This window comes from Phocoena sinus, chromosome 6 (assembly GCF_008692025.1).
Source record: "Phocoena sinus isolate mPhoSin1 chromosome 6, mPhoSin1.pri, whole genome shotgun sequence".
Taxonomy (NCBI): Eukaryota; Metazoa; Chordata; class Mammalia; order Artiodactyla; family Phocoenidae; genus Phocoena; species Phocoena sinus.
The window spans coordinates 9,153,425-9,181,090 of NC_045768.1; the positions used below are offsets into that span (position 1 = coordinate 9,153,425).

The 27,666-nt window shown below is 47.5% G+C and overlaps 1 protein-coding gene across 5 annotated transcripts in view; it reads right to left on the reverse strand.

Moving 5' to 3' along the window:
• MVB12B (multivesicular body subunit 12B) overlaps positions 1-27,666 on the reverse strand; it is a 189,187-nt gene that overhangs the window by 88,608 nt on the left and 72,913 nt on the right. For all 5 annotated transcript variants that reach the window (XM_032634524.1, XM_032634520.1, XM_032634523.1 and 2 more), the window contains 2 exons: positions 23,418-23,547; positions 20,587-20,709 (listed from right to left, as the gene is read on the reverse strand). In XM_032634524.1, coding sequence (XP_032490415.1) covers positions 20,587-20,709; positions 23,418-23,547 — 253 coding nt within the window. The remainder of the gene's footprint in view (positions 1-20,586; positions 20,710-23,417; positions 23,548-27,666) is intronic.

A 27,666-nucleotide genomic window follows, 5' to 3' on the forward strand; every position in this document is an offset into this window, starting at 1 on the left:
CCACATGTAATGAAGATGGCTCTGCCCAGGCAGCCGCGATGCCGGCTCTCCTCTCAAACTGTTGGAGGGCAGCGCTGAGGGGCCCGTGGCTGGTACGGCAGCGGTGGACTCATGGTTAGAGACAGATGTCACTTCTATCTTCCACCCCCGCGTGCGCGCGCACACACACACACTTGCAACCAACAAATTTGGTGGTGTTAAATCACAATTCCCATTCTGTTTTCTGCCTATATCAAAACCCCCTTCTGCGTGCGGAAGCAGTTTTCCATGTGTGCTCCAGGGACCTCCAGGGGTTCCTCAGACTCTCTCAGGGAGTCCACGAGGTCACCACTACTTTCATAATAACACCGAGACATCACTTGCCTTTTCCCCTCTCATCCTCTCACAAGCAGACAGAAGAAACTTCCAGAAGCTTATGAGGATGTCATCACTCTGACGTCTGCTTAGGTAGTCTCGTGTTTCACATTTTTCTCAGTTTTAATTTTTAGTAAGGGAAATATAAACATAACCCACATCAACAAAAGCTCTTTTGAATCCTCATTTTTTTTTTTTTTCTCCAGCAGGATGGAATCCTCAAGTTTTAAGACTATTAAAGTCCTAGACCCAAAAGTTTGAAAGCCACTCTTCTAGGACAGTGTGTTAAATGTAACTCTGTGGAGGCAGGTGTGTGGCTGTGCTACCTCTGGGCCAGGATGCTCCTTAGACACAAGGGCCCTCTGAGCCAGAATGACAGACTACTCTAGATATTTAAACAGTATATCACCCAAATAATGAGAAATAACATTTGTTTACTCACTTTCACTGGTATAAAGAATCATTAGTTGAAAATATTTAAAAGACTGAAAAAAATTCAAACTAGGAGGATGAAATGATACATGTCCTAAAAAGACATCAGGACTATATGACTTGTAGGGCCAGACGTGGCTCTAGCCAGACTCCAGTCACCAAGCATCTACAAAAACTAATGAGAACAGAGAAAGGTAATGATGGTTCAGAAGATTACCACCAAACAATGAGCGCCCAAGGGAGAGGAGGGGAGGGGAAGGAGCAACTCATACATCCTGCCCTTTGGCCAACACCCAGTCTAGAAATATATATCCTCACGAGGGCCTGTAAAAAATGTCACACAACAAGATAAAAAGAACATATTACCTCTGGGAAAAAAATGTACTGTAGGATGCAGAAAAAGATATCTGCATTAGAAATAATGCGGAAATAAAATCCCCCAAACTGAATCAGCAGTATCGTGGATAAGCCCCACACTCGTTTCCAGAATGCAGAGAAGGAAAGAACACAGAGGTGACAATGTTGAGGAAAAATATGATAAATATGGAGAACTAAGACCAATCTAAATATTCTAGGTGTTAGAGAGAAATCAGAACAATTAAAAGAGAAGTAACAAACAGTTTAAAGCTTGCCTGATTAAAAACCAACTAAACAACAAACAAAATATAGAAGCCAATAGGGCTTCCACCATTCCAAGCAAAATCAATAGAGACTCACAGCAAAATAAATCCTGATTTCAAGACTACCTAATTTCAAGACTTAGTGTAAAGCTACAGTAATCAAGACAGTGTAGTACTGGCATAAACACAGACATGTAGATCAACAGAACAGACAGACAGTCCAAAAACAGACTCACACATGTATGATCAATTGATTTTCAACAAAGGTGCCAAGACAATTAAACTGGGAAACAGTAATCTTTTCAACAAATGGCGCTAGAACAACTGGATAGCCACACACACAAAAAAGAACCTTGACGCTTACCTCACACCACATACATATATAAAATAACCCAAGAGATTCACAGAACTATTCTAGAAAAGAGGAAAAGGAAAGGGTAAATTGTTAAGTCCAGGCCCTGGGGTTTGATACTTTTTATTTAAACACATCTTGATCGACCAGGCATAGCATGACCTCTTCTCAGAGAAAAGACAGGAGAAAATCTTTGTGACCTTAGGTTTGTCAAAGACTTTTTAAATAGGACACAAAAAAACAAAACTCTTCCAGAAAAAAAAAAAAATTGATATATTGGACTTCAACAACATTTAAAACTCTTGTTATTCAGAAGATGCTGTTACAAAAATGGAAAGGCAAACCACAGACCCGAAGAAAATATCTGCGAACACATATCTTACTTATAACTAGGATATACCCAGAACTTACAACCTAATAGAAGACTAACAAGCCAATTTTAAAAAGACCATATGGGGCTTCCCTGGTGGCGCAGTGGTTGAGAGTCCACCTGCCGAGGCAGGGGACACGGGTTCGTGCCCCGGGCCGGGAATATCCCACATGCCGCACAGTGGCTGGGCCCGTGAGCCATGGCCGCTGAGCCTGCGCGTCCAGAGCCTGTGCTCCGCAACGGGAGAGGCCACAACAGTGAGAGGCCCACGTACCGCAAAAATAAATAAATAAATAAAATTAAAAAGACCATATGATTTGAACAGACACTTCACTAAAGAAAATACACAAATGGTAAATCAGCACATGAAAAAAATGTTCAACATCACTAGTCATTAGGGAAATGCAGATTAAAACCACAATGAGATATTACTAAGTGCTCCTACATTACTGAGGAGCAATTAGAACTCTTATGCACTGTTCCTAGGAATATAAAATGGTACAACCACTTCAGAAAACAGTCTGTAGTTTCTTAAAAAGTTCAACGTACCCTATGGTACAAGACAGCCATTACACTTGTAGATTTTTACCCAAGAGAAACAAAAGCATGTAATTTGTATACAAATGTACCGAGCAGCTTTATATGTAAAAAGTAAAAAACTAAACACAAGCCAAATGTCCAGTATCAAGTGACTGGATAAACATATTGTGGTCTAGCCATACAATGGATACTACTCAGCAATCAAAAAGGAACTAGTGATACATGCAAAATGGATAATCTCAAGATAACGATGCTAAGTAAAATAAGAAAGATAAAAAAGAGTACGTATGGTATGATTCCGTTTGTATAAGATTCTAGAAAATGCCAACTAACCTATAGGGTTAGAAAGCAGGTCTGTGATTGCCTGAGGAGAGAGGATGTATTACAGAGGAGCACAGAGAACCTTCTGGGGGGGTTGTGTGGATATATTCATGATCTTGATTTTGGTGATGGTGTCACGGGTGTATACCTACCTATGTCAAAGCTCATCAAATTATACTTTAAATGTGTGCGTTTATTGCACATCGAGTATACTTTGGTAAAGCTGAAAAGACTTTCCTGATCTTAAAAAAAAAAAAAAAGACCTAATAAAGAAGCCAACGGGGTTCACAGTATTCCAGAAAAGGCAATGAATCCCACGATGAATCCTGGCAAGTACTAACGGTGATTTCAGACCTTTCTTCCGTCATACTACGTGCTGAAGGCTGGGGAGCCACAGAGTTAGGAAGGGAAAGAAAGCTGAATGCATGAAAAATTTCTGAATCCCTAGGTGTCTTTCACATGTGAAGGCAACAACAAAAAAGATCCCGTCCCCTTCTCTGAAAGAAATACATTAAAACATGCTCCAGGTGATTCAAAATTAAGACCTAAGAATAGGGAAGTAATGAGACAAGAGGACTGGCGTTTATTCTTTCCCTCTGGAAACCTAGCCTGAGGAAGCAATCTGAAACATGAGAAATGACTTATTTAAGATAAAAACAGTAAAATAATGTTCGCTGACATTTTCGCAGGACTTGCCCTTCACATGCATCATGTAATCCCACCCGGATCCTATAACGAGGCACTGAGATCATCTCTATTGGACCGAAGGTCTCAGAAAGGTTCAGCAGCTTGCCTGAGGGGGCAGAGCATGGATCTGAACCCTGATGAGGCAAATTACAAAATTCAGCTCTGAGTCATGACTCCCTCCTCAAACACGGGAAATAACATTATAAGATGTCTGATTCAGAATATTTTACAGACATGAAATGATGTTTACAGGTTTTCTCGGTGGAATTGGGGGAGGGTGCTTATGACATGATGCTGAGTGAGGGACTCGGGCGTAGACTGTGTTGAAGACAGTGATCTCGGCTGCAGGAAGAGGCGGAAACCAGATCCTTGGCGTGGCATTTGTAAGAGCAAGGAGTCGGGAAAGTGTTCAGGCAACGCTAGCAGGACAGACCAAGGAAAAGGAACGAGTGAGACATTTTTATATCAACACGGTCAGATCTTGAAGACGTGGCTATACGGTCAAAACAAAAGGGAATAAAACAAAAACCAAGTTGCAGAACGACATATATGTAAGCCACCGCACAAACAATGTATTCCTACGGGTGCGCACACACATACGTCCCAGGACAAAAAGGACCCGGCAGCTTAGAGCAGTGATGGCCCTGGGCTACTGGCAGGACCGGGATGCAGGACGGTGTCTGTGGTGTGGACAATACAAGTCTCTGAGGTCAGGGTGTGGATTGTTTTCCCCCTGCTTTTGATATATTTTTATAGGTTAATTTTTTCAACGAGAAATTATTTTTCTTTTTATCAGAAAAAAAAGATGGCAAACATTAGGAGAAGACTTCTAGAAGAGCAAAGGTATAAAAACGTCCTGCACGGCACTTGGTGCTACAGGAACATCTTGTTTTCCAGCTAATGTGGCTGCTGGTGGACAAGGACCAGAGGTAATGTGCAAAAGAAAGTGACGGAATGCGGGGAGGAATGGAGGAGCAATAGGCAAAAGCCACAATAACTGAGTGAAGGTGGGCGCGGGGGAAAGAGCACAGCAAATGGCTAAATGAAACTCTACTTCATTCCTGCAAAACACCACTGGGAAGAAGTCATCTGTGACACACAGCTTCTGTGCCAGGTGTAAGGACATGCTTAATGAATGCCATTTAATGAAGAAAAAGGCTCTTATAAAACACCTGGCACAAGCAGGGTGAGGGAGTCACAGGAAGGGAGACCTTCGCCGCACCTGCTGGCATTTTAATAAGCACCTTCTAAAGCGTCCGCTCTCCAAGGCTGGTCAACGGTGTCAGAACCAGGTCCCTGACCACTGCCCACACTCGCTGACAGTTTGGGGAAGCTTATTTCTTAAGGACCATATGCTCAGGTATTGGAGTGCTCTGGAAGGTAATTAAAATGGATCACTTTCAGCTGGAAGGGCCTGACCGGCACTCACATCCTCCTCTAAGACTTCACAGCCAGGATTCCTGCGCGGGGTCCCCTGTGCTTCCAAACCGAGATTTTGAGTTACCATTCAGATCTATGCGGACCCGGAGAGGTGAGAAAACACTGTGTTTTCTTGTAACCTGGTTCTACTAAAACAGAGAGTCCGTTATTGTAATGACCCTGGGCCCTAAAATATTTTTAGGTGTGGACATTGTTTTTCTCACTGATTTTGGAGCCAATCTCAGAAAGGGCAAAGTTTACTACCCTTTCTCGTGATCTGATGAGACATTTAGCTTTGTTCTGTTTTGTAAATGACACCAGCAAAGTCAAGTGAGGTTTTATTAAACCTAAAATGGACCTATTTCCTCTGCAATGATAACTCACTATCTTAAACCTTCCATGCCCAGACCTGAAAGTTAATTCCAAATATACCCAATAAATTGATGCCATCCAAGGGGAGACAGACTGTGGGATCCAGAGGCGCACAAGGGTACTAGAGTCAAGACGTTGTGACCGACTCAGTCCACCAGGTTTTAATTGAGCTCCCACTGTATGCCAAGCACTGTGTTTGGCCCTGGGATGTTTTTTTAAAAATGATAAGTGCATCTTACTAAATGAGAGAAGCCAGTTTGAAAGGGCTACATACTGTATGATTCCAACTCTTATGACATTCTGAAAAAGGCAAAACTATGGAGACAGTAAAAAGATCAGCCAGAGGGGCCTCAGGGAGAGACGAACAGGCAGCGCACAGAGAATTTTTAGGACAGTGAAAAGACTGTTCATGATATAATAATGATGGACACACGTCATTATACGTTGGTCCAAATCCATAGAATGTACAACACCGAGAGTGAACCCTAAGGTAAACTGTGGAATTTGGGTGATTATAATGTGTCAATGTAGGTTCATCTTAAAAAAAAAAAGAACGAACTATTCTGTTGAGTGAGTGACATTGATCATGGAGGAAGTAAGGTGTGGGTGAGGGAAGGGGGTATATGTGAAATCCCTGTACCTTTCTATTTTGTTGTAAACCTAAAACTTCTTTAAAAAAATAAAGTCTTTTAAAAAAATTTTAAAAAAAACACCCCAAACCCAAGTAAGACTCATATCTTTCCCCTTCAGTTGTATCTATAAGTAAATTGAAACACATACATAAATCCCCTCTATCATAGAATAAAAAGCTCTAAATATCATAAGCTGTACAAAGAGAAGACTCTAAGGTTATATGCTTCAATTTTAAGGCACTGGCATAAAACAAAACAAACATCTGTTGAGGGCCTACCACACACCAGTGCCTCCACTACAGCCTGTGAAGTACCCAGGGACGTGGGAGCTGCAGTGCCACCTGCCAAGAGGGAAGAACGTGGTCGGGGAGGAAAGGCTGGCGCAACGAAACTGCAATTCAAGAGTCAAGACAACGACCTAAGAAATGTCACAAAGGAAGGGAGGGCAACAGAGGCTTCGGCAGTCAGAGACCTGGGAGGTCACTGCGGATTCACGGGTGGGAGTGGCTTTCTGGAGGCGGGGGCACTGAATGCTTTGTTCCTGTTATCACCTGTGTTTATGACAGTCACCACTTGCTGAGCACATTCTTCATGCTTCTCACTCATTTCTAATCTTCACAACCCAGTGGGTTCTACAGGTTGGAAGAAAGAAGGTTCAGAGAGGTTAAGGAACTTGTCCAAGGTCACACAGCCAAAGGAACTGGCTGAGCTAGGATTTGAGTTTATGCTTTTTCCACAAAGCCATGTTGCTTCACCAAGACAACACAAGCACAAAAGTATAAATGCAGACTTGTTCATTTTCCATTCAGGCAACCCATTTGCCATGATCAATGTAACTTCAACCTACCAACTCGACGATATAATGAGTCTTCCTCATGGGCAACACAGACACACACACAGACACAAGCACACTCCAACCAAATCACTCTGCATTGGACAAGGGAAAAAAAGCTGCCACTGGAAGACTAAGGAAATCACAATTCCAAACTCCCCAAGTTCCTAAACACGTAACTTTAAAGTACGTCACGACAACATACTCGACAGCATATGGCAAATCAATTACTAGTTTAAATCTTAAAACAAAAACATGGCAAGTGTGGTGCAGAAATAATCAAGAACAACGGTTCAGTTTAGATTACAGTGGGCCACTAGAGTTTTGAATACAATTAATCATCATTCCAGGCAATGGGAAGCCATATTGACACTTATTCCTAATTTGAATATTTAATTAGGGTGAAGTTCTTCATCAAATTACCGCAGAACTGGGAGAAAGCCTGGAAGACTTACACAATTGCTATCTTAACCCCTTCCCAGCTGCTCACCTGTGAGCGCAGCTCTGGAGGGGAGAAGGCCTGTGCCCAGCCTGACGCCGTGGGAACTCAGGGGGGATGCTGGCGATCGAGGCTGAGAGCGGCCAGATGGTGACAACAGAAAGGTCCAAGGGAACGAACTGCTCGTGCCCAGAGTGAACTCTGAAACGAACTCTGGACCAAGACAGAAAGTCACATGCGTGAGTGCCCACTGTGTGCCCGGCGTGGCACTTCCATGTGTTTCCCTATTTGGTTCTCACAGCAACCCTGCAAAGAAGGTATTCTTTTCTCCATTTTATAGACAAGGAAACTGAGGCTCAGAGGACTGATATAACTTACTCAAGGTATCACTGCTTGTGAGTGGTATCAAGAAGGCCAAGTTACTCATCACACACACACACACACACACACACACACACACACACACACACACACCCCTACCTTGTACTCCCCAAAAGAGACAAAGAGAACACCTAAGAGTCAATAAAAATGTATTTAAAGCTGTATTTTGGATATTCTGCATCGTGCAAATAAATTGGAGCGGGAGGGCAACCAAACCCAGGCCTCCTCAAGCAGCATTCTAAAATTCATCTCTTAGATTCAAAATGCACCACTGAGCTCCCCAAGCTGGGACATCACAATGACGCTGTGTCCAGCTGCTCCGGAGACGGGTGAGGGCATGGGCAGCAAAGCTCAAGGAAAGAGCCTTGGGCTGCAAACTTGACACCTGGTACTGCCGCCCCAACCCTGCCCAAGGGAGCCTCGCCGAGGCAGTCACCGCACACCACCACTGGTGGCCAGGGTGGGGTGGCAGGGTGGCCGTGGTCAGTAACAGGACAAGAAAATGGGAATTTGTTTTTTCTTTTCTTTCAAAATGGCAACAGTAGCATTTATAACTACCTATCAGTTTGGACAAGAGATGACATTTCCTTAAGGTCCTCTTTCTCACTGTACGAAAAGACTTTTATTGACATTTCACAGGTGCCATGTGATTCTGAGTGACCAAAAGTAACACATTTTCCCATGCAATCTCCCCCAAGACCCCCAGGATGGGGCCAAAGGCTGACTGTGCACACTGCGCCTGGCCGTGGTGGGTTCAGAGATCTTTCTGCTTCCAGATTCCACCGAGGTGCTGAGAATGTGGGGCGTCCTGATGGTTTCTGACGAGCAGTTTTCTTTTAGAAGCTCACGATGGGTTCAATTACCCTCCTGTGGACGTGGCCAGAGCTCCATATGCAGCGGCCACTTTTGGCAGGAAGCGGATTACGGGATGGAAGGGAAGAGCCGGCCGCGCAGCCCCGCGCTCGGCCCTCTTCCCGGCGGGCGGGCTGCAGGAGACCCAGGGTCCAGCAGCCCTGCTCCAAGCCCGCTCCTTGCGGGAGCAAGTGCGTCGGGAACTTTGAAACTTTCCTTTGTATATTACATTAATCCATACAAGAAAATCTCTTTTAATGAGGAGTGATGTAGTTACAAACTCTCCAGAGCCATAATTAGAGCAAACTAATTGAAGTTGTGTTTTGACACACTTTCCAAATTCACGGGTGCCGGATGACATATTCACAACACTGCTGCCGCACAACCATGGCGACGGCAAAATCATTAGGCTAATAACACTTATTTGCATTCTTCTCACGCCGGCAGCTCTCCCTTAAATACTGTTTCTACTACTGCTCCTTTACTGTAAGTTTCCACTGGAAGATATTAACAGTAATTATTAGTACTTTAGTGGAATTTTAACGTTAAAGAATCGCAACCTGCATTAATGTACATCGAATGCCAATTCTTTTCCGTAACCACCGTTGGAAGGTTGGGGGTTATCTTCCTCCACCCCTCACCCCACAACCTGATGGCGATACAGTTTCACAGCTTCACTTGGGACGACCACTCCTAGCCCACTCCCGGTGGGATCTGAAGTCCGGGCTCCTGAACTATTCTGTTTCAAATGTTTGACGAGGAAAATCTTTTTTTTTTTTTTTTTTAAAGTACGTTAAAATGAAATAGTTAAGGAGAAATTTTTTCCGAGCAGTTAAAAAAAATCAACAATTTACAACACGGTCTTTGGTAATAATACTAATGAATTCCAGGAGGACGTGCTTTAACCACTCTGTCACCACCCTTTCAGTGATGAAAGACAGACTTGGAATAACCAGACGTGAGAAAGGCCAGCGCGGGTGGGGCAGGTCTGATCTGTCAATAGGGAGGCCCTGTTTGCCACCAACAAGGCCAGTTTTGGGGATGCTTAACTCACCCACACACAGAGAGGAAGACTCGACAGTTCTGAATAATGGTTATTAATGACTCCCTCCTCTAAAGTGACAAATTACTTCTGAAATTTAGAACCGGAGAGGTGTGAAGAGTGAAGGGAACGTGACAGGAAATGCCAGCAGAATGGAGGTCCTGCTTACTACTCCACGGCGGGGAAGGGCTGGGCCCTGGAAGACAACTCAGCTCAAGGGCCCACCTCTCTGGGCATCTGGTGGCTCTGCCAGGGCCGTGAGCACAGCCATCCCCGCCTGCACCTCGTGTCAGTGACCAGCGTCTCACCTCCCAGGTGCACCGTAACGGGGAGGTGAGACCTGGTTCCAGCCCTGCTCTCCCCACGTGCCAGCCTCAACCGGTCACTGCCAACAGCCCCTCACTGGATACTTAGGGTTGGGCTAGACAGTCACTCAGATTCTGGGCTTCCATAAATAACTTGGGATCAAGAAAAACCACCACCATGTCATTTACCTTTCAAAATTCAAGAGAAAATGGGGGCATAGGATGACACTGTCTTAACTAAAAATGGGCACTTGTGTACAATTTCAAACTACAGTATTCAAATATGTATTTCAGGATAGATGTCTAATCTCAACCAGGGAAGATTTAATTGAGTGAAGAAAATGCTTTCTTAGAAAAATGTCAAAGGCTATACTCCTTTAACGCTTGGCAGTTTTCAGTTTCTTGAACTACCATTCTCGGACCACTCTGCTATTTTTCAAGTCACTGGTTACTCATAAAACAAAAAAGGAAAAAAAAAAGGGGAACTAATTTTCATAGCTGCAGCAACATTCCAAATCATGGTATTTATTCACTACATATAAGTTTTATTACACTTGAACCCTGAAATGCCAAAACACCTACCTCCATTATAAAAGAAATGAAGAAAAAAGCCAAGCCTGGCTGAGGGCACCACACTTCCACTGCAGATGAGCTAGTCTCATCTTAGAAACTGAAATATTTAAAGAGTCTCTAAACCTCACTGACACTGCTTTTAAAAACAAGGGACATATGGGCACTGCTAGCTTTTCATCTTCTTCCAGCCTACTAAAATACCCGCCTCTCCAAAATTCAAGAGTAGTGAGGCTGCCAAACTCAGATTCATGAAAGGCCCCGTGCGTCTTCCCCTTCTTGCCCAATCAATCTCCAAAGCTGTGGAAAACAATTTGTTTAGCAAAATGAAGCAATGACTAATTAGGAGGTGGAATGTGGGTCCTGGTCTGGAAGCGTTTACGGCTGGGTATGGTCCCCGGGGGAGGCCGTGCCACTGGATGCAGGGGACACTGAGGTGGAGGGTCCTAAATTCAGGAAGCCCTGAGGCTCCTTGAAGGCAGGGAGGACAGGATGGTGTGGCCTGGGTTCCAATCCTGGCCCTTGGGTAAGTCACCATCTCTCCAAGCTTCGGGTTTCTCATTTCTTAAAATGAGGACACGATTATTCACCTCACTGCATGGTTGTAAAGACTAAAACGATATACATGAAGTGTTTACACAGTGCCTGGCACAAGATGCTCAAAAAATTGTAGCTGAAATAATAATGATGATGGTGATAATTGTATTTATTCGGATAATTATTAATATTATTATTCAACTGGAAACAAAACATCTGCTGCTCAAGAAGGAAGTTCAAATTGAATGCTACCCTACCCACAGGCAAAAGTGCCACCTAAATAAATCCAAAAGGCCTTTGAAAAGTTACTGCAAGCAAAGGATTCTATTAAACATCCAAATTAATAACGGAAACCCTGCCTTGAAACAGAACAGCATGGGCGGGGGGCAGGGGGAGCGCTGTGCGCTCAGAGGTGGTAAAACACCAGGAAATTTCACTTAACACTCATTTTTACTTTGTTCGGAGGCTAGATTTACACTGAGAGACCCAGGTGAAATATTCCACAGAGCCACCTGCAAACAGACTATCAGCTTCCACTCTGATAAAAGGTGAAACATCCTCCTCTAAATGGTCTGCTTCACAAAGCCGACCCCTAAGTGAGCGGATAAATCTGCTCTGACACATGGAAAACTATTTTCATAATCCTGAAAAAGGCCCTTCTCCAACCCCCCGAGCTCAAACCCACTGTGCAAAGAGCCCTCGCACATTTGAGAAACAGGCATAGGAGGGAATCATTTCACATGTATAAACCCGCTCTCTGGGACAACAACAAGCCCACATAACCATCATAACCACCAAGAAAAATAAGGCACTCACAAAGTCACAAAAATTACAAAGATGACACATTTACAAGCAGCAAATACCTTGTCAAAAATCCGATGCACGAGACTGAAAGCAGGGAAGGCCAGCTCAGAGGTGGGAGCCGTACTGACTACTACCTAATTGTTCATTAAATAGAAGCTCTGACTTCCCAATAAGCCGTATTAAAAATTAATATCAAAATAATACCATTCAGCCTAAGTTCATCATTCATAGCTAACAATACCAAACTGCATTCTAATGAAATTTCACCTTCAAAATAACTCTGACACCAAAACTAAGTCTGATACTGTTACAAAAGCAGTGCGGGCTTTGTGGCCCACACATTTTAAGGATATTCAAATAACCTTGCTCTGTAGGTCTCTCTCACACCACTCTCATGATCCCCAGAATAAATCAAACTGCTCGCAACCCTGCGTAATCGCGGGCTTGGAAGCCGGTCGAGGGGACCCTCTGGTGTATGGCCCTCACAGGTTCTCCTCAGGCAGCAACCACAACTCAAGTGGACTGGCCCCCCAGCTCCTGCCCACACGGCAGGCTCTGGGAAGTCGTCTCCAGTGCCGGTCAGGAGCCTGGAGAAGCTGCACGTGAGACGGATGGAACACTTGGGGCTGCGCCCAACCACTGCTCCGCTCCCCAGCGAAATGCTTCACACCAGTGAGCCTGTGACCACGAGCATCAGGGCACAGGGACAGTCTGCAAGCCAGGGGCAGCTCATCCGCTTGGGTTCAAATCCCAGCTCTGACACTTAGTAGCTGTGTGACCTTGGGAAAGGAACTTAACCTCCTTGATTTCAGTTTCCTCACTTTGAAAAGGAGGAAAACATAGTACCCGACTCACAGATCTGTTATGAGGATTAAATAAGCTTTTCTTTGTAAAGTACTTGAATAGTGCCTGACACCCAGTAAATAAGTCTCTGTTGGCTGGTTGGTTGCATGGATGGATAGATGGAAGGAGAGATGGATCCATATACGATACCTGGTCCTATGTGTCCAAATCAGCTCACTTTATACATTCAATTCATATTTTCTGAGTGCCGCCACGTGCCAGGCACCTGGAGTTCAAAGGTCCCTACCATTCTGGAGCCACACATTTTCCCCTGAATACTTACTCTATCAAATGAGATGACGCAGCTCAAAGCACTCGGTACATTTTGATACACAGTGATGCAACGTTATCATCATTATTTTTGTGACTAGCCTTTCCTGAGGCTTTAAAGGAGAAAAAGGAAACATGAGAACCCCTGTCATCAGTAAGCCAGAAATCTATTCATAAGACCAAACATAAATAAACTCGGCAATGACAGGGAAACGTGAAATGCCAGACTGCACGGTGCAGGCAACTGGAGGAGAGGAAGGCGGAAAACGATGTGGCCAGGCTTTCCAGAAGAGGTGAGGGCGAGGCGAGGGCTGGAGGGTGGACAGGACCCGTCCTCTGCACTCTGGAGCCCAGTCTGTGTCTTTCAGGAGGGCAGGGGCTCACAGCAATGGCCCGAGCAGAGATGGACAGGGTGCCCAGGAGCCGAGAGGAGACTGGCCTGATTCGAGCGAGATGACGTGGGAGGGGTGTCAGGCAATAGGAAGCCAGCGAAGGCTCCGGACAGGTAAAAGAGCACGTGCACGCTTGAGAACCCCAACAGGACGGCAGGCAACCCAGGACTTTAAAGTTCCAGACAAAGAATGTAAGCGTGGGCTATTTACATGAAATAATACCGAGCCCCAGGAGCCTCTAAGTTTGATTTCGTGTTCTGGTCCCACCCCTCCAGCAGGTTCTTCTTTGGGACACCCCTGGTGGCTGGTGCTTCCAGTTGGAGCAGGTGGAGGGTACCACGCGCAGAGTGAGACGATTCCCGCACCCATGCTCCCTGTGCTGGAACGGCAAAGCTGTCTTACCGCCTCCATCTTCAAAGGAGGGTCATAGCAGGAAGGATACGAACACGTGTGTCTTATCTTCAGAGTTAAACAAAAATGTGTGTGGTGTTCGCGTGAACAGAAAGTAAGTCTACTTCTCCAAAGTAAAGCCAGACCCGCAGTTGTGCCTGGCCACGGCCTCCAGAGGGGCAAGGTCCTGCAGGCCCTCCCTGGGCTCACGTACCCCCAAACTGTCTCTTGCGACTGTGGAGCTCAAAATCCATGTCATAAATTGTTTACTATGCAGGGAAAAAAAAAATCAGTGGAATCAGCCCTTGGGCTTGCCTTCTAATCTTACCTTGACGGGGGACACATATAACCCTTCTCATAAATGATGAACCCTTATTAAACAACAGTTTTCCACTCTAAAATGAATTCCCTCCAATCCTCTGGGCCGAGCCTTCTCCTACTAAAACCTATCAAAGAGGAGAAACTGCTGGGCCTCCTCATAGGCAAATGCCCCCCGCTCCAAGCCAGCCGCCGCTCGGGGAGGGGCAGACACCTCGGCAGGAAAGGGAGAACAGCCTCCCTGATCTGTGCAACTCCAGGCCTCCCGTTCAAGTCCTGCCACAACAGGACGGGTGACAGATGTCGTCTGTGGTTCAAAGAGCATCTTATGACTGAACACTGACAGAAGGCAGCCCGAGCACCTTAGGCTGTCAGCTCAGACGACAGGACTGCAGCCGGTGAGCAAAGGCTCCAGCCCCGCTGCCGGCCTCTTCCGTGGGTGGATCAAGTGGCCCAGTGGATCCCACACCCGTGGGAAGGTGGGGTTGGGGGGCCAGGACAGAGCACGGCAGCCCACAGGCTCCCGAAAAGGGATGTGACAGGGATAAGCCCAGACGTGCATGGCCTGAATGCTAGATCACCACGGAGGGATGTTTCCTCTCCTTTAGGAAGAGCTATTAACCTTTCAGATGACAGCCCTGGGATGGGAGTGACGAGACGATTTCTGAGGTCAGCAAGGATCTCTGTTCTCAAAACCTGACATCGACGTGCAAAAGTTGTGACTGAATCCTGGTGTCCCTGAGTGGAAGACTAAATGCATGTGACAGATCTTCTGCCATCAAAATGCCCCATTTCCCAGAGTATCTGTCACAGATTGATAACATCCACGCAAAAAGTTAAGTACAATTATGACTGTCACTAAGAAACATACTTCGGAACCTGTGACTGACAACTTGCTGGAAGCTGACAAATCACCGGAAGATTCCTGAACAACTCAAGAGCAGCGCCGCGCACCTTATAAGGGAAGCTCAGCCCCAGCGGACACGGGGAGAGGCTCCCGGGAGGCTGCGCCCTGTGTCTCTGGGAGGGAAGATGACATTTTCTCCTGGGGGGACAGTGTCGGTGAAGGTCACCGCAGGAGACCATGGCCTGAGATCTGGGGGGCAGAGTTCAGGGGGCCGCTTCTCCCTCAGGACCCCAGGCCAGTGGGAAGGGCAGAGTGGCGCTGCCGGAGCCACGGGGCCCCACCCAGCCCTTGTCCACAGAGCCGGGAAGTGCCCGGACATCCCAGCACTCCGGGGTGCAGACTACCGGCTTCAGCTGGACTCCGAGAGCGAGCTCCTGCCTGCCCACGCTGGGACGGAGCCACGGGCCGCAGCACGTGGGCCTCTGTGCCTCCATCTCGGGAGGGCGCCACAGTGCCACCCTGCAGGCCCTGAGCTCCGTCCTGACACCGGCTCCAGTGCGCGGGAGGAGGCCCGGCTGCAGGTCGGAGGATGAGGAAGCGCCGACAGTGGCGCGAGCAGACCTGGGTGACAGGTGCCCGTTGGAGCTCCCCGAGTCACCCGGGGCAAGATGTCTGCGGCCCTAACATGCAGGTCTGCTGAATCTGTATTTCTGAGGGTGGAGCTAGGGAATATGATGCATTTCAAGAATCACTGAAGGTCTGAAAACCCAAAGGCTGTTTGAATACTGCCAGCAATTGGGTGCACATGACCTCGCAAGCCGGCTTCTTCAATGCCACGGGGTTTTTCTTTACCTTTGGGAAGTTCTCTTTATTAATTTTTTAAAATGTTAAGCCCAAACCTACCTCCTTGTAACTTCATCCCACCTGATCTAATTTTGCCTCAGGGGCTCCCAATGCCCCAGCCGCACCTGGAAGCACTTCTCCTTCCCCTTCTACACGGTGACCATTCAGACATTTGAGGCCAGCTGCCTCGCCTTGAGTCAGATCAAAACTCAGCGATTCCTCACACTCAAGCTCAACGCTCGAGTCGGGTAACTTTGACAAGGTGGTGCGTGGCAGTGGACGCGACCCTCCTGATGTCCTGACAGGCGCCGGACACCGGGTCAGGGGGCGTGCCCCACTGTGCACGCCAGGCTGCACTCGAGGTACCCAAGCTCGTGCCCAGCCTGGCTACTTCACATGAACCGCTGCTAAGCCACATCTCCTCCATTTGGTGCCCGAGCAGTTGACTTTTTGAACCTTGGGGGCCCTGTCCATCTTCGCCCATCACCTTTCATCCCCCGGTAGCGGCAGGCATTCTGGCTGTAGAGGAGATGCGGAGTATTGATTCTGTCACTCAGCACATCAGCTCTCCCTAATGACTCTGTGTCATCTGCACATTTGATATGCATGCCTCTGATGTCTTTATCAAGCCACGGGTTCTGCTGTTCAGCAAGCCGGGGGGCAGCAGCCCACCAGGGCCCCTCGTGGGAAGGCACAGAACTGTTCACTCAGCCACACTCTGGGGCTACTGGTACTCCATCAACTGCAAGTCCACCTGCCTCCCCGAGCTTTTCCGGACCTCGGTTCCAGCAGAAGCTGAACCTTCTCTTCCCTGCAGAATCATATGTGAGGGCCAGTGTGTGGGACAGGAGCGGGGGCTGCTCTGGCTGAAGGGGGAAGGTGCTTCCTCTGTCTGCACGTGCCCAAGGCAGCAGCAAAGAAGCAATGGGAAAAGCCCAAATCCAGGGACCCCGACGTTTGCTCTCACACACCAGGCCAACTTGCAAAGCTGAGGCCACCCCGGGAGAGAGGTGGGGACGTGGGATCACGCCCGATGCCCAAGGCCAGGCCCACCCTGCTGATCAATGTGTGTTAAGCAGACGGCAGAGGACGGGGCAGCGCTGGGGCCCAGGGAGAAAATGGAGGCTCTAGGCCCCCGGAAGAAGTGGCATGCCCTTCTTCACGTGGGAAAAACTGTCAAGAAATGAGCACAGAGACGTGTGTGTGTGATGAAGACTCACTGGGTGAGGAAGAGGAGCTCTGCCAACACATCTTATCCTGCCTTTGGCCGTGACCTTCGACCACTGTGCCCCATTCACCGGATACAGCCAAGGGGACTGCCCATCCTGAAAGGACAACGCCACATCTGGCCCCGCGACTAGCATTCTCTGCAGTAACAGGGAGGAAACGGGCAGGAGGTGCTCGTTCTGAGGGGCAGTACCAGCCTCTGGAAAGGGAAGGCGGCTCTGCCAGGACCACGAGGGCCTCAGGTGATGACCCATCAACAGAAACTCCACCAGCTGCCCCTTTTGTCTGACATAAGCTGGGGATGACAGCTCTCCAAAAAGTGACAGGAAGTTCTTTGATATACGAGTGACAGCGAACACGTTTTTAGCTTTTCAGACAGAAGCTCCGGCTCAAGAAGGCAACATGGTCGGCTACTGGCCCTCCCTGACTCCCTTCCTTCCCCCGGGGATTGGCTGGGAAAACGGCCCGCTGCCCGCGGGGGAACCGGCCTGCCTGTCCTCCAGGCTCCTCCAAATCTGGTCAGTAGAGGGCGCTGCATCACCGCACTCTCCCTCCAGCCTGGACTTTGCAACTTGATCCCTGTGTCCACACAAAGACCACAGCTGAGGTATTTCTTATGCTTGTGGTTTAATAGTACAGGAGAAAGAAGCAGCAAAAACAAACTTGCTATTTTATGATATGATATCACCTATGTAAAAAGTACACAGAAAAATGACTTGAAGGAAATATAGCCAAAGGTTATGAGCCTTTGCTTACTGGAGATGGTATTTGTTTTTTTCATTATTTTCTATACTCTGTCAGTTTTCTACAAGCTTGTATTCCTCTCATAATCAGAAAAACCTGAGGAGTCTTCAGGGACTCAGGAGCTGTCTGCGGGTGAGAGTGGAGAGGCTGCAGCCCAGGGTCTGAGGCTGTTGGAGAAGCATTTGTTGCAAAACTGAATATATGCCTGCACCTGGGCTGAGCTCTGGGAAATAAAAGGCACTAGACACAGTCCCTGCCTTTAAGGAGTTTACAACATGAGTGAAGGTATAACGGCTGAGAAGCGCTCTGAGGGGAGAGCCTGGCACAGGCACAGGGCACTCAGGGAAGGCCTCCTGGGAGAGGCGGCATTTGCGCTGACATCTGAGGTTGGGGATGGGAGACACACCTGATGCACAGGTGTCCACATGAGCAAAGGCACAGAAGCACAAAACAGGAAGGGGAAAAGAGGCTATTGGTTCAAAGTTTGAGGCGTGGGGACAAGAGAGAGAAGACTAATCCTGGGATCCAGACCTGGAGGCCTCCATCCTACAGGCCCACTGCAGGCCCCCAGCGAAGACAAAAGCCTCATCCACAGCTCACCACCAGAGAGAAAGCTGTTAGTTTCCTCTGCTGGACAGATAACAGGGATCTGAAGCCTCACGGAATAACATACTCATCATTTCATAAATCTTCAGTGAAAATTTGAAAAATCAGCATTTCTTTTTTTTTTCTTTTTCTTCTTCTTTTTTTTTTTTTTTTGCGGTACACGGGCCTCTTACTGCTGTGGCCTCTCCCGTTGCGGAGCACAGGCTCCAGAAGCACAGGCTCAGCGGCCATGGCTCACGGGCCTAGCCGCTCCGCGGCATGTAGGATCTTCCCGGACCGGGGCACGAACCTGTGTCCCTTGCATCGGCAGGCGGACTCTCAACCACTGCGCCACCAGGGAAGCCCAGCATTTCATTTCTTATCAAAGGTGCACAATAGGAGAACAATACGAAAACTGAAGAACATAAAAAAACCCTGATGAATTAGGGGGCTCATGTAGGTGTACAGGCCATCTGTAAATTACTGCATAGTGAGAGAGGAGAGCTTGGGACAGACAAGTGGTTTTTACTGAGAAGCATTAATGTAACATTCAATTATCCTACTGCATACTGGCTGACTTAACTCAGTCAAATTAGAATACATTTTATATTGACTATTTTGACATTTGCTTTATTTGGCAAGTAAAACAAAACTGATCCAATTTCCCTGAAGCCATTGAAAACCATAAACTGTACAACAAGAGGTTATAAAATACATAAGCCTCACAAGGCTTGTTCCCACGCACTATCTCCAGGTCTGTGTGGCTCTCTGTGGCCTGTGTTCTCGGGTCCCCTGGCTTCAGTTCCTAGAGCCCGTGCGCCCACGCTGACCGGCTAGCTTCTGGGGAGATCGCTCTTCCTGCCTTAAGTGGACAATCAGAGCTCTTCCTTTATCTCACAGCAAGTTAAAACCTGCCCTGAGGTGGTGCCTATTTCTAGGCCCTTCCAGATCATATAATGTCAACAGGAAGCAGCTGGAACCTCTCCAAGACGACGGGCCTGAGCTGACCCTGAGCACACGTGACGGGAACCGCAGCCTCAACGGTGCCCTGGGCAGTGAGAAAGGAACTCCAAAGTGCTACCGAGCTGTGCGAGCCTTATACTCCTAAACCAAAGACGCGCAACCCTGGGAAGCTCATCAGTTAGTCATATCTCTTCACACCAAAGTGAAACTGAAAACTGTCAATACTCCTCAAGTTTCAGGCGATGGCAGGGGTAGAAACGATTAAGTACCGCTCTTGGTTTGTGAAACTGTCGAGAGTGAAAAAGGCCAGACTGTCTTCTGGAGGACACCCCGAAGGACAGGCCCCGAGCTGCCGGCTCACGACTGTGTGTTCGTCTGAGGCAGCGGGAAGCCCAGCAGAGGAACAGGGCGCAGGAGACCGCCTGTACCACCCTCTCCCCTGACTCTCGGGGGCAGGGTGTGGACCGTGGGGCGTGGGGAGGGGGAAGCACCCAGTAATGGTTTTGTCCTGTTCCTGGCCGATTTTGCGCACCTCGAACTGCCCACGTGGAAGCTCTGAGATCCGTCCTCATTTATGTTACGTCCAGCTCCAAATGGCACCACCTCACAACTTCGTACTGGTTTTATTTACTTTTGTAATTCTTTTCTCAAGCTTAGTCTATCATTTGTTCCCTGTCCTCAAATAATTTACGCTAATGATGCAGAGGTTTTTGAAGGTGTTGACACCACTACTGCCTCTGCTCCAACAGAAATCAGGTGCAGAGACCAGTCTGCTCACCCAAGTTTCTTTGTGGAAACAACTATTTAAAACTAACAGCCCCTGAAAAACTTCTCACTATTCTCTCCTACCCAAAGTACCTATCTCTTAGTCTGTAGCTCTTTGGGAACAGGAACAATATGGAAATGAACAAAATTACCTACTAACCCTCCTGCAGTTGAAAGAGTTGCTGGCCAAGGCAGAGAAGGAATTCCACCTTTTACGGCCAGCACTCCCAGCAGCGTGGCTACAAGTCATGTGTCTGTGTGCGACTATGAGCTCTTTAGTATAACAAGCCCATTTGAAGTTGCATATTCTGCTATTTTAGAAGCCTGCAGAACAGGTGCAAGACAGAACGGCTTTTACGTTCATGTAACGCAAAGATTTCTAACTGATTTTGTAAAACCTCCTCTAAAGGTATATCGCTTCTGCAATGTTTCCGCAGATACCAAGTGGAGGGGTTCTAAGACGTTACGCAGTGGGACCCAAGACCACATGACTCTGTGACATGCATAACAGAACAAGATGCCACTGACAGGGCCTCACCTGGGAAGGTTGGGGGCTGGGGTGGAAGCAGCTGATGACTGGGAAGGCGTCGTGGGTTGAGATGAGTCATGATTTCTTGGTACTCTGCCCATTCGATACCAGATCCCCATGCTGTTCAACTCCCTTTAGGAGAAAAGAGAAATCTTCACGGCACCGTTTAACATAAAATTACCTAAGCTACAAAGCAAACCAACTCATTTAAGAGAATCACAGCCTCAGACGCCAGGGAATCAATTCTTGCCCATGAAGGTGGGTTACATCACCTCCCTTTGTGCTCTGGGCATCACAGTTCAAAGCCTAACGTGATGGCAACTGTTCCAACTCAGCAGGCCCGTCTGACGTGGCCATCTTCTTCCCCCACCCCTGGGCCTGCCTTCCTACTATATGCTATCAACATTTTCCTTGGTTCTCGGTCTGCAAAATTCTTCGTATTCCGCCATTTCATTGTGGGTGTTCGTGCGATCATCTGCTTCAAGTTCTTTGTGTGGTTAGGGCGAGACAGATAGGGCACTGGGCTGACACGTGCCTGGTGTTTAGCTATGGGGAGAACTAGCCCCACCCAGCTCCATGCCGTGCTGCCCCCCCGCCTACCCCCCACCTCCAGGGTAAAGCTCCTCACTGCCTGGTGTCACCTGGTGTCAGCCTCATTCTCAGGCTCAGTCTGGGAGACATCTTCACAGAGCCCGAGGCATGTGTCCCATGAACCACCACAACTAAGGGTAGTGACAACAGGGCCCGACGGATGACACGTCAGGGTTCCTGTTATTTGATCTGCACACACCCCCGCAGCCCGGCCCCATGCCCCACGGTCACAAGTGTTTATGAGACAGGCATACTCGCAGGAACTGCAACAGGATTATTTTAGACACATCAACGTCCAACTGCTCAGCTGCCGCACAGAACTACACGTTGGGATGTAGAGGAAGATCATCCCTCCAAAAACTGAGAACAGATTTGTTCAGAGCATTCTTCTGGTGGCCTCTCAGTACACCGCGGAACTATTCTGAACCACAGCCGTGTCTTATCAGATGGTTGATCCCAATCAGCTGCACTGATTTTGCCACCTCTCGGTATCAGACCAGTCAGGCCTTGGAGGAGCTGTTCCCAGTTTGACAACCCCAGACCTTTGCAAAGTAACCTGTGGAACTGTGCCCATTCTTAAGAAAAAGCGACAGAGCTCTGAACACTGAATTCTCTTTCCTAAAAAATAACACTGGAATTGTCTTCCTCTGAAAAAGAATTTTTGCCCCAAGATGAAACAAAAATATACTTTATTTAGCAATCTTTTCAAAATGATATAAAAAAAGGGATTCTAGTTTTGATTACCAAGACATATATGGTAAGAATCTATTCTTTAGACGTGTTTAAATTGGTTAAAAATTGAATCTTTTAAAGTAGCATAGTGTGTAATTTTAAAGAACTGAATACACATAGCAACTGAATATACATAATACATGTAGTAATTATTAAACTGTTGGTTTCTACTATTTGTATGTAAATGGCTATTTCTAAGATACCTGAAGTATGGTTATTTTCTTACCTATTTTCTACTTCCATAATCCTGTTTCCATAACGACTTTAAACCATGTTGCAAAACAGGATTTTTGAGTGTGTAGAAAGGGTATGATCATAGAGTCCTTTTTTAAAAAAATTAATTATTAATTTATGGCTGCGTTGGGTCTTTGTTGCTGCGCGCAGGCTTTCTCTAGTTGTAGCGAGCAGGGGCTATTCTTCGTTGCTGTGCGCGGGCTTCTCATTGCAGTGGCTTCTCTTGTTGCAGAGCACGGGCTCTAGGCACGCAGGCTTCAGCCGTTGTGGCTCGGAGGCTCTAGAGTGCAGGTTCAGTAGTTGTGGCCACAGGCTTAGTTGCTCTGCGGCATGTGGGATCTTCCTGGACCAGGGCTTGAACCCGTGTCCCCTGCATCGGCAGGCAGATTCTTAACCACTGCACCACCAGGGAAGCCTGAGTCCTTCTTAAGGACCACAAGATCTTGAGACAGAGAATCAGATTCCATAGCTGAAGAGTCCAAACAAGCTATCGTGCACCAAGATGAAAATAACCTCTATTTCTGTGACACCTGCTCCCCACGTGCTTCAAGCAAGCTCTATCTCTCTATCTATCACCCAGTCCGTGAGCAGCCTTCAAGTAGAGGCCGTGGCTTTTCGAGTAAAGAGGAGGGTCTGGGCTCAAATGAGCAAGATCCAGGAGGCCGACCTCAAAAGCCAAGTAGGAGAACGCATCCATGATGTAGGGACCCACAGGGATAAGCAAGAAGATTGCAAAGCCGGCCAGGGAGAGGCACACGGCCAAGAGGCCGAAAACCCTCAACCACACTATCAATTGGAGAGACCCGAATTTCAGCTGACTGAGTATAATGGGTGAACACCTATTATCTTTTGGACATCCAGCATCCCTTCATCCCTCTTCTGACGCTTTACCTTCCCTCCGTATTCGGGGAGCAGCCACCCCTCATTCCCAGTGCCTGAGTTCCAATGGAGCTGACACCACTTTCAGCTCAGACTTGGTCAATCAGAGATTGACATTTTCCTGGTAGCAGCGACGGGCTCAGGGTGCACGTGACCCCAGTGAGATCAATCAAGGCCAAGGCGAATGAATTCTAGAACTTCTGAATACTGGTCAGGAGCATGGTGTCCTGAACCAGCGGCCTCCCAGGTAGGAAGGGCAGCAAGGAGAGCTAAGGCCAGAGGCTGATGAGAGGCAGACGGCTGAGCCCACGGGCCACACAGAAGGTCTCAGGACCCGGTCCCCAGGGGTGCTGTGAGCACCCTCAGCAGACAGCAGAGATGAGACTGGGGTTGCTGAGACTTACCCAATGAACGTGTACTGAGGAGGGGCCTGCTTGGTCCGGCCCATGATCCGAATGTCACAAATGGCAGCTTCGGTTGAGTCCCGTGGGATGAATTTAATGCACAGCCTCTTCTTCCTAAAAGCCACTTCCTCTGAAGGAAAGGACAAGAAAAGGGATGAGTCTTCCAGAGGTGCCCACGTCTCCGTTTTCAACACCATGTCTCCTGTCACGTTCCCTTCCTGGCGGTGGAAGTGACCAGCCATCCAAGTCGCCCGAAAGAAGGGCTGGACGCAGGGCTGCAGTGGACAGGCCCAGTCACCCTCCTCTGCATTCGGGGCCTGACCCCCGACAACCCCTGCCAAGAAGGGGCCCAAAGGGCACACACACCTCTGCAAGGAGCATCCTGGAATAAACCCACGACTACAACCTGCTCGCTGCTCCAGCCATCAGATACAAACACATGGACACCCTGAGTGTCAACACATTTCACTACATGGTCTTTTTTCTTTTTCACTTCTTAAAAAATTTATTTATTTATATTTAAAATTTTTACTTTTTGGCCACGCCACACGGCACGTGGGATCTTAGTTCCCCGAACCAGGGATCTAACCCGCGCCCCCTGCAGTTGGAAGCGTGGAGTCTCAACCGCTGGACCACCAGGGAAGCCCTTTTTCACTTTTTATTACAGAAATTTTCAAACATTCCCCCAAACAGAGAGAACAGTAAGATGAATCCACATGTTCCCATCATCTGGTTTTAACACTGTCAACAGTGGGCGACCTGGTTTCATCTCCTTCCCCCACCCCCTCCAGGTTTGCTGGAGATTTAGAATGACTCCCCAACACCATGTCATGTCACCCACCAAAATCTCAGTAGGTATCCATGGCAGGCTTTTTTTTTTTAATTATTATCATTCCTAACAAAATGAACAATGATTCCTTAATATCATCCAAGAGTCTATACTCAAGTTTTCTCCATTATCTCAGAAGTGTCATTTAACTGTTGGTTTGTCTGGACCGAGACCCAAACACCGTCTGTGCACTGCATTTGGTTGTCAGGCCTTTTTTGTTCTGTGGCAACCTCTCCACCTTCGCTTTATCTTCAGGGCACTGACAGGATGGAGAACTCAGGTCACTCCCTGTACTTCCTGTAAACCGGCAGAGTGAGAGGCTCGATTCGATCCCGATCAGGCAGGAGCACTTCACAGGTGACGCAACGTACGTCCGACGGTGCCACACGTGCGGCCTGGGGCTCAGCTGGGCCACCCTCGGCAGGTCCCGCTGCTGTTGGTACCTCAGTTATAAAGTCCCCAACAACCATGCTCACGAGGTTTTCTCATCCCCTGATGACTGTTCCCTAGATTCATAATCTCATTAAAGTTGTCAACATAGTGATTTTCTGTCATTCCTTCTGCATTTATTAGCTGGAATTTTTCTATATAAAAAACATCTTATTTTTCAACTACCTGGTCTCCCTGAAACATGCTTTGTTACAGGAAAGGAGGGATAAATATGTGATTCTTCTATTTATCAAGTCTTAGAGTGATGAGTTGGTACCCCAGCAACTGCCGAAGGTGAACAACCACCCACGTGTTTTTTGTTCGTTCATTTGTGGTTTTTAAACATGACTTTCAATCAACTGCAGCCATTCAGTACATGAGTCGGATAGATCTGGGGTGAAATTCCAACTCCACCATTATCCAGAACCATAATCTTAGGCAAGTGACTTAATTTATCGGAAAAAGGGAGTTAATGAAACCTGAGGCCATAGGGGCACCGGGTGGATGAAATGTGATGACACGTATGCTCCCCTTAGCCCTGTGCCTGGCACACAGTAAGTGCTCAGTAAAGAACAGCCATGGGGCTTCCCTGGTGGCACAGTGGTTGAGAGTCTGCCTGCTAATGCAGGGGACACGGGTTTGAGCCCTGGTCTGGGAGGATCCCACATGCCGCGGAGCAACTAGGCCAGTGAGCCACAACTACTGAGCCTGCACGTCTGGAGCCTGTGCTCCGCAACGGGAGAGGCCATAACAGTGAGAGGCCCGCGCACCGCGATGAAGAGTGGCCCCCACTTGCCACAACTAGAGAAAGCCCTCGCACAGAAATGAAGGCCCAACACAGCAAAAATAAATTAATTAATTAATAAACTCCTACCCCCAACATCTTCTTTAAAAAAAAAAAAAGAACAGCCATGGATGTTCTTACCGTTATTTTTTTATTTTTATTTTTTGCGGCATGTGGGCCTCTCACTGTTGTGGCCTCTCCCGCTGCGGAGCACAGGCTCTGGACGCGCAGGCTCAGCGGCCATGGCTCACGGGCCCAGCCGCTCCGCGGCATGTGGGATCTTCCCGGACCGGGGCACGAACCCGCGTCCCCTGCATCGGCAGGCGGAATCTCAACCACTGCACCACCAAGGAAGCCCCTCACCGTATTATTGTAAGTAAGCCTCTGGCATACAATTTGTGTCAGTGTTTGGCATTGATTTTCAAGACCTTTCCGTTCCGTGGCAGGAAATAAGCACATTTAAATCAGGGAGCGGGATAAAGAGGGAAGTGCAGTCCTGCTGCTGGTCTTGATTTTTACCAAAGGGGAGATTAGAATCAGGTGCTGATATTTTGGGGGAACCAGATGGAAACTCAGAAACTTTGTGGGTTCTTTTCCTAGTGAGGAAACTGAGGGCTAGACCAGATCTACCAGCTATGAGTAATAATACTGGATACTGAATCCAGACCCCAAATATCGTATCCAAGAAGGCAGGGGTGGTAACTGGGGGTAAACTGTCCACAGCAACCCTGCAGCTTCAAAAACTATGAGCTCATAAGATCAGGCCTTTGAAAGTGTGAAGGAGGAGAGACCTTTCCTCAAAGTAAACTACGATGCAGGTCTTTTATGTACTTGCTCTGCCAGCTGCTCTTTGCTCCATTCTTCCATCTACAGCAAACTCGGGGTAAGAGATGGAGCCACTAATTACACATGCTTACACAGGCCTGACTTTAAGCAAACATACAGAGTCCACAGAAATGTGTTCAGTCACGCTAATGAACACAGAGAAAGGACACAGCACTTTACTAAAACAAACAGTCTTCCAGTTTTTTAAGTGCTATAGAGATTGCAACAAACCGTATTTTAAATTAATTACAGGAGTCTCATCTTTCTGGCTGATTTTATAAAATCAGGACCCTAAATGCTCTCAAACATCACAGAGCTGACCACAGGTTTATCTGGTCAGCTTGAGCTCACCTGTCCCTGGGTAAAGGCTCCAGGAATGACCGCATGACCTTAAAGGAATAGGCGACCCTAAACTCACCCTTCCTTGTGTGATAAGACACTTGTTGGAGGTGCCAGGACCCGATCTCAGAATGTCCATGGGGCAGTAACCAGTGCACCTCCAGTCATGGCGGGGCGACTTCCCAGAATCACTGGGGCCCCACGGAAGCTAGACCAGGACTCAGCCCTGGGCCTCCTCGCTCAACTGGTTCAACAAATTGAGAGGAAAATGCAGAATGAAAACTCCCTTGGCTCTATAGTATATCAATATACAGACATTTTAAGCCACTTAGTTGTCAAAAACGAATGACAATGCAAATTTTAAAACTAAGAAAAACACAGGGGAAAAGTAGGAAATTAATACAAAAAGTCTACAAGGCAATTTTAGCTCTTAAAGAGACCATTCATATAAGAACAAGCAAAAGCAGTAAGCAAACACGTGAAAATATTCAGTTTTGCTAATAAATAATAAGTGAAAATTAAACAAAATTAGAGAGTAAAACTAAATAAAAAATGTAAAACATATGCTGGCAGGCCGGTGGAAAACAGGTACAAGCCGCGATCGTTAGCGGCAACGTGAACTGGCATTCCTGCCGGAAAACAGGCACAAGCCGCGATCGTGAGTGGCAAGGTGAACTGGTATTTCCTGGAAGTTAATTTCACAGCAGAGGATAATAAAGCTTATCTTTACTGAGCCCATCCTCTGATCAAGGCACTGTGTATGGCAGGTACCTTAGGTGATTCAAAGATGAATTAAACATGGATTTTGCCCTCGAAGAAAGTAAGTAGCAAAACATGAAGAAAACAGGTAAATATCCCCCCCCATTTGAGGCAACTGAGGCCCGGGAGGCTGAAGTCATTTGCCCAGGGTCCCTCATTTGTAAGTGGCAGAGGCAGACTCAATATTAGGCGAGTCTGACTCCAGAGCCCAAGTTCTTCCCATGATGCCTGGTGCAGTCTGTCCTAACAGAGGTAAAGATGGGAACTCGGAAGCAGAATCGAGC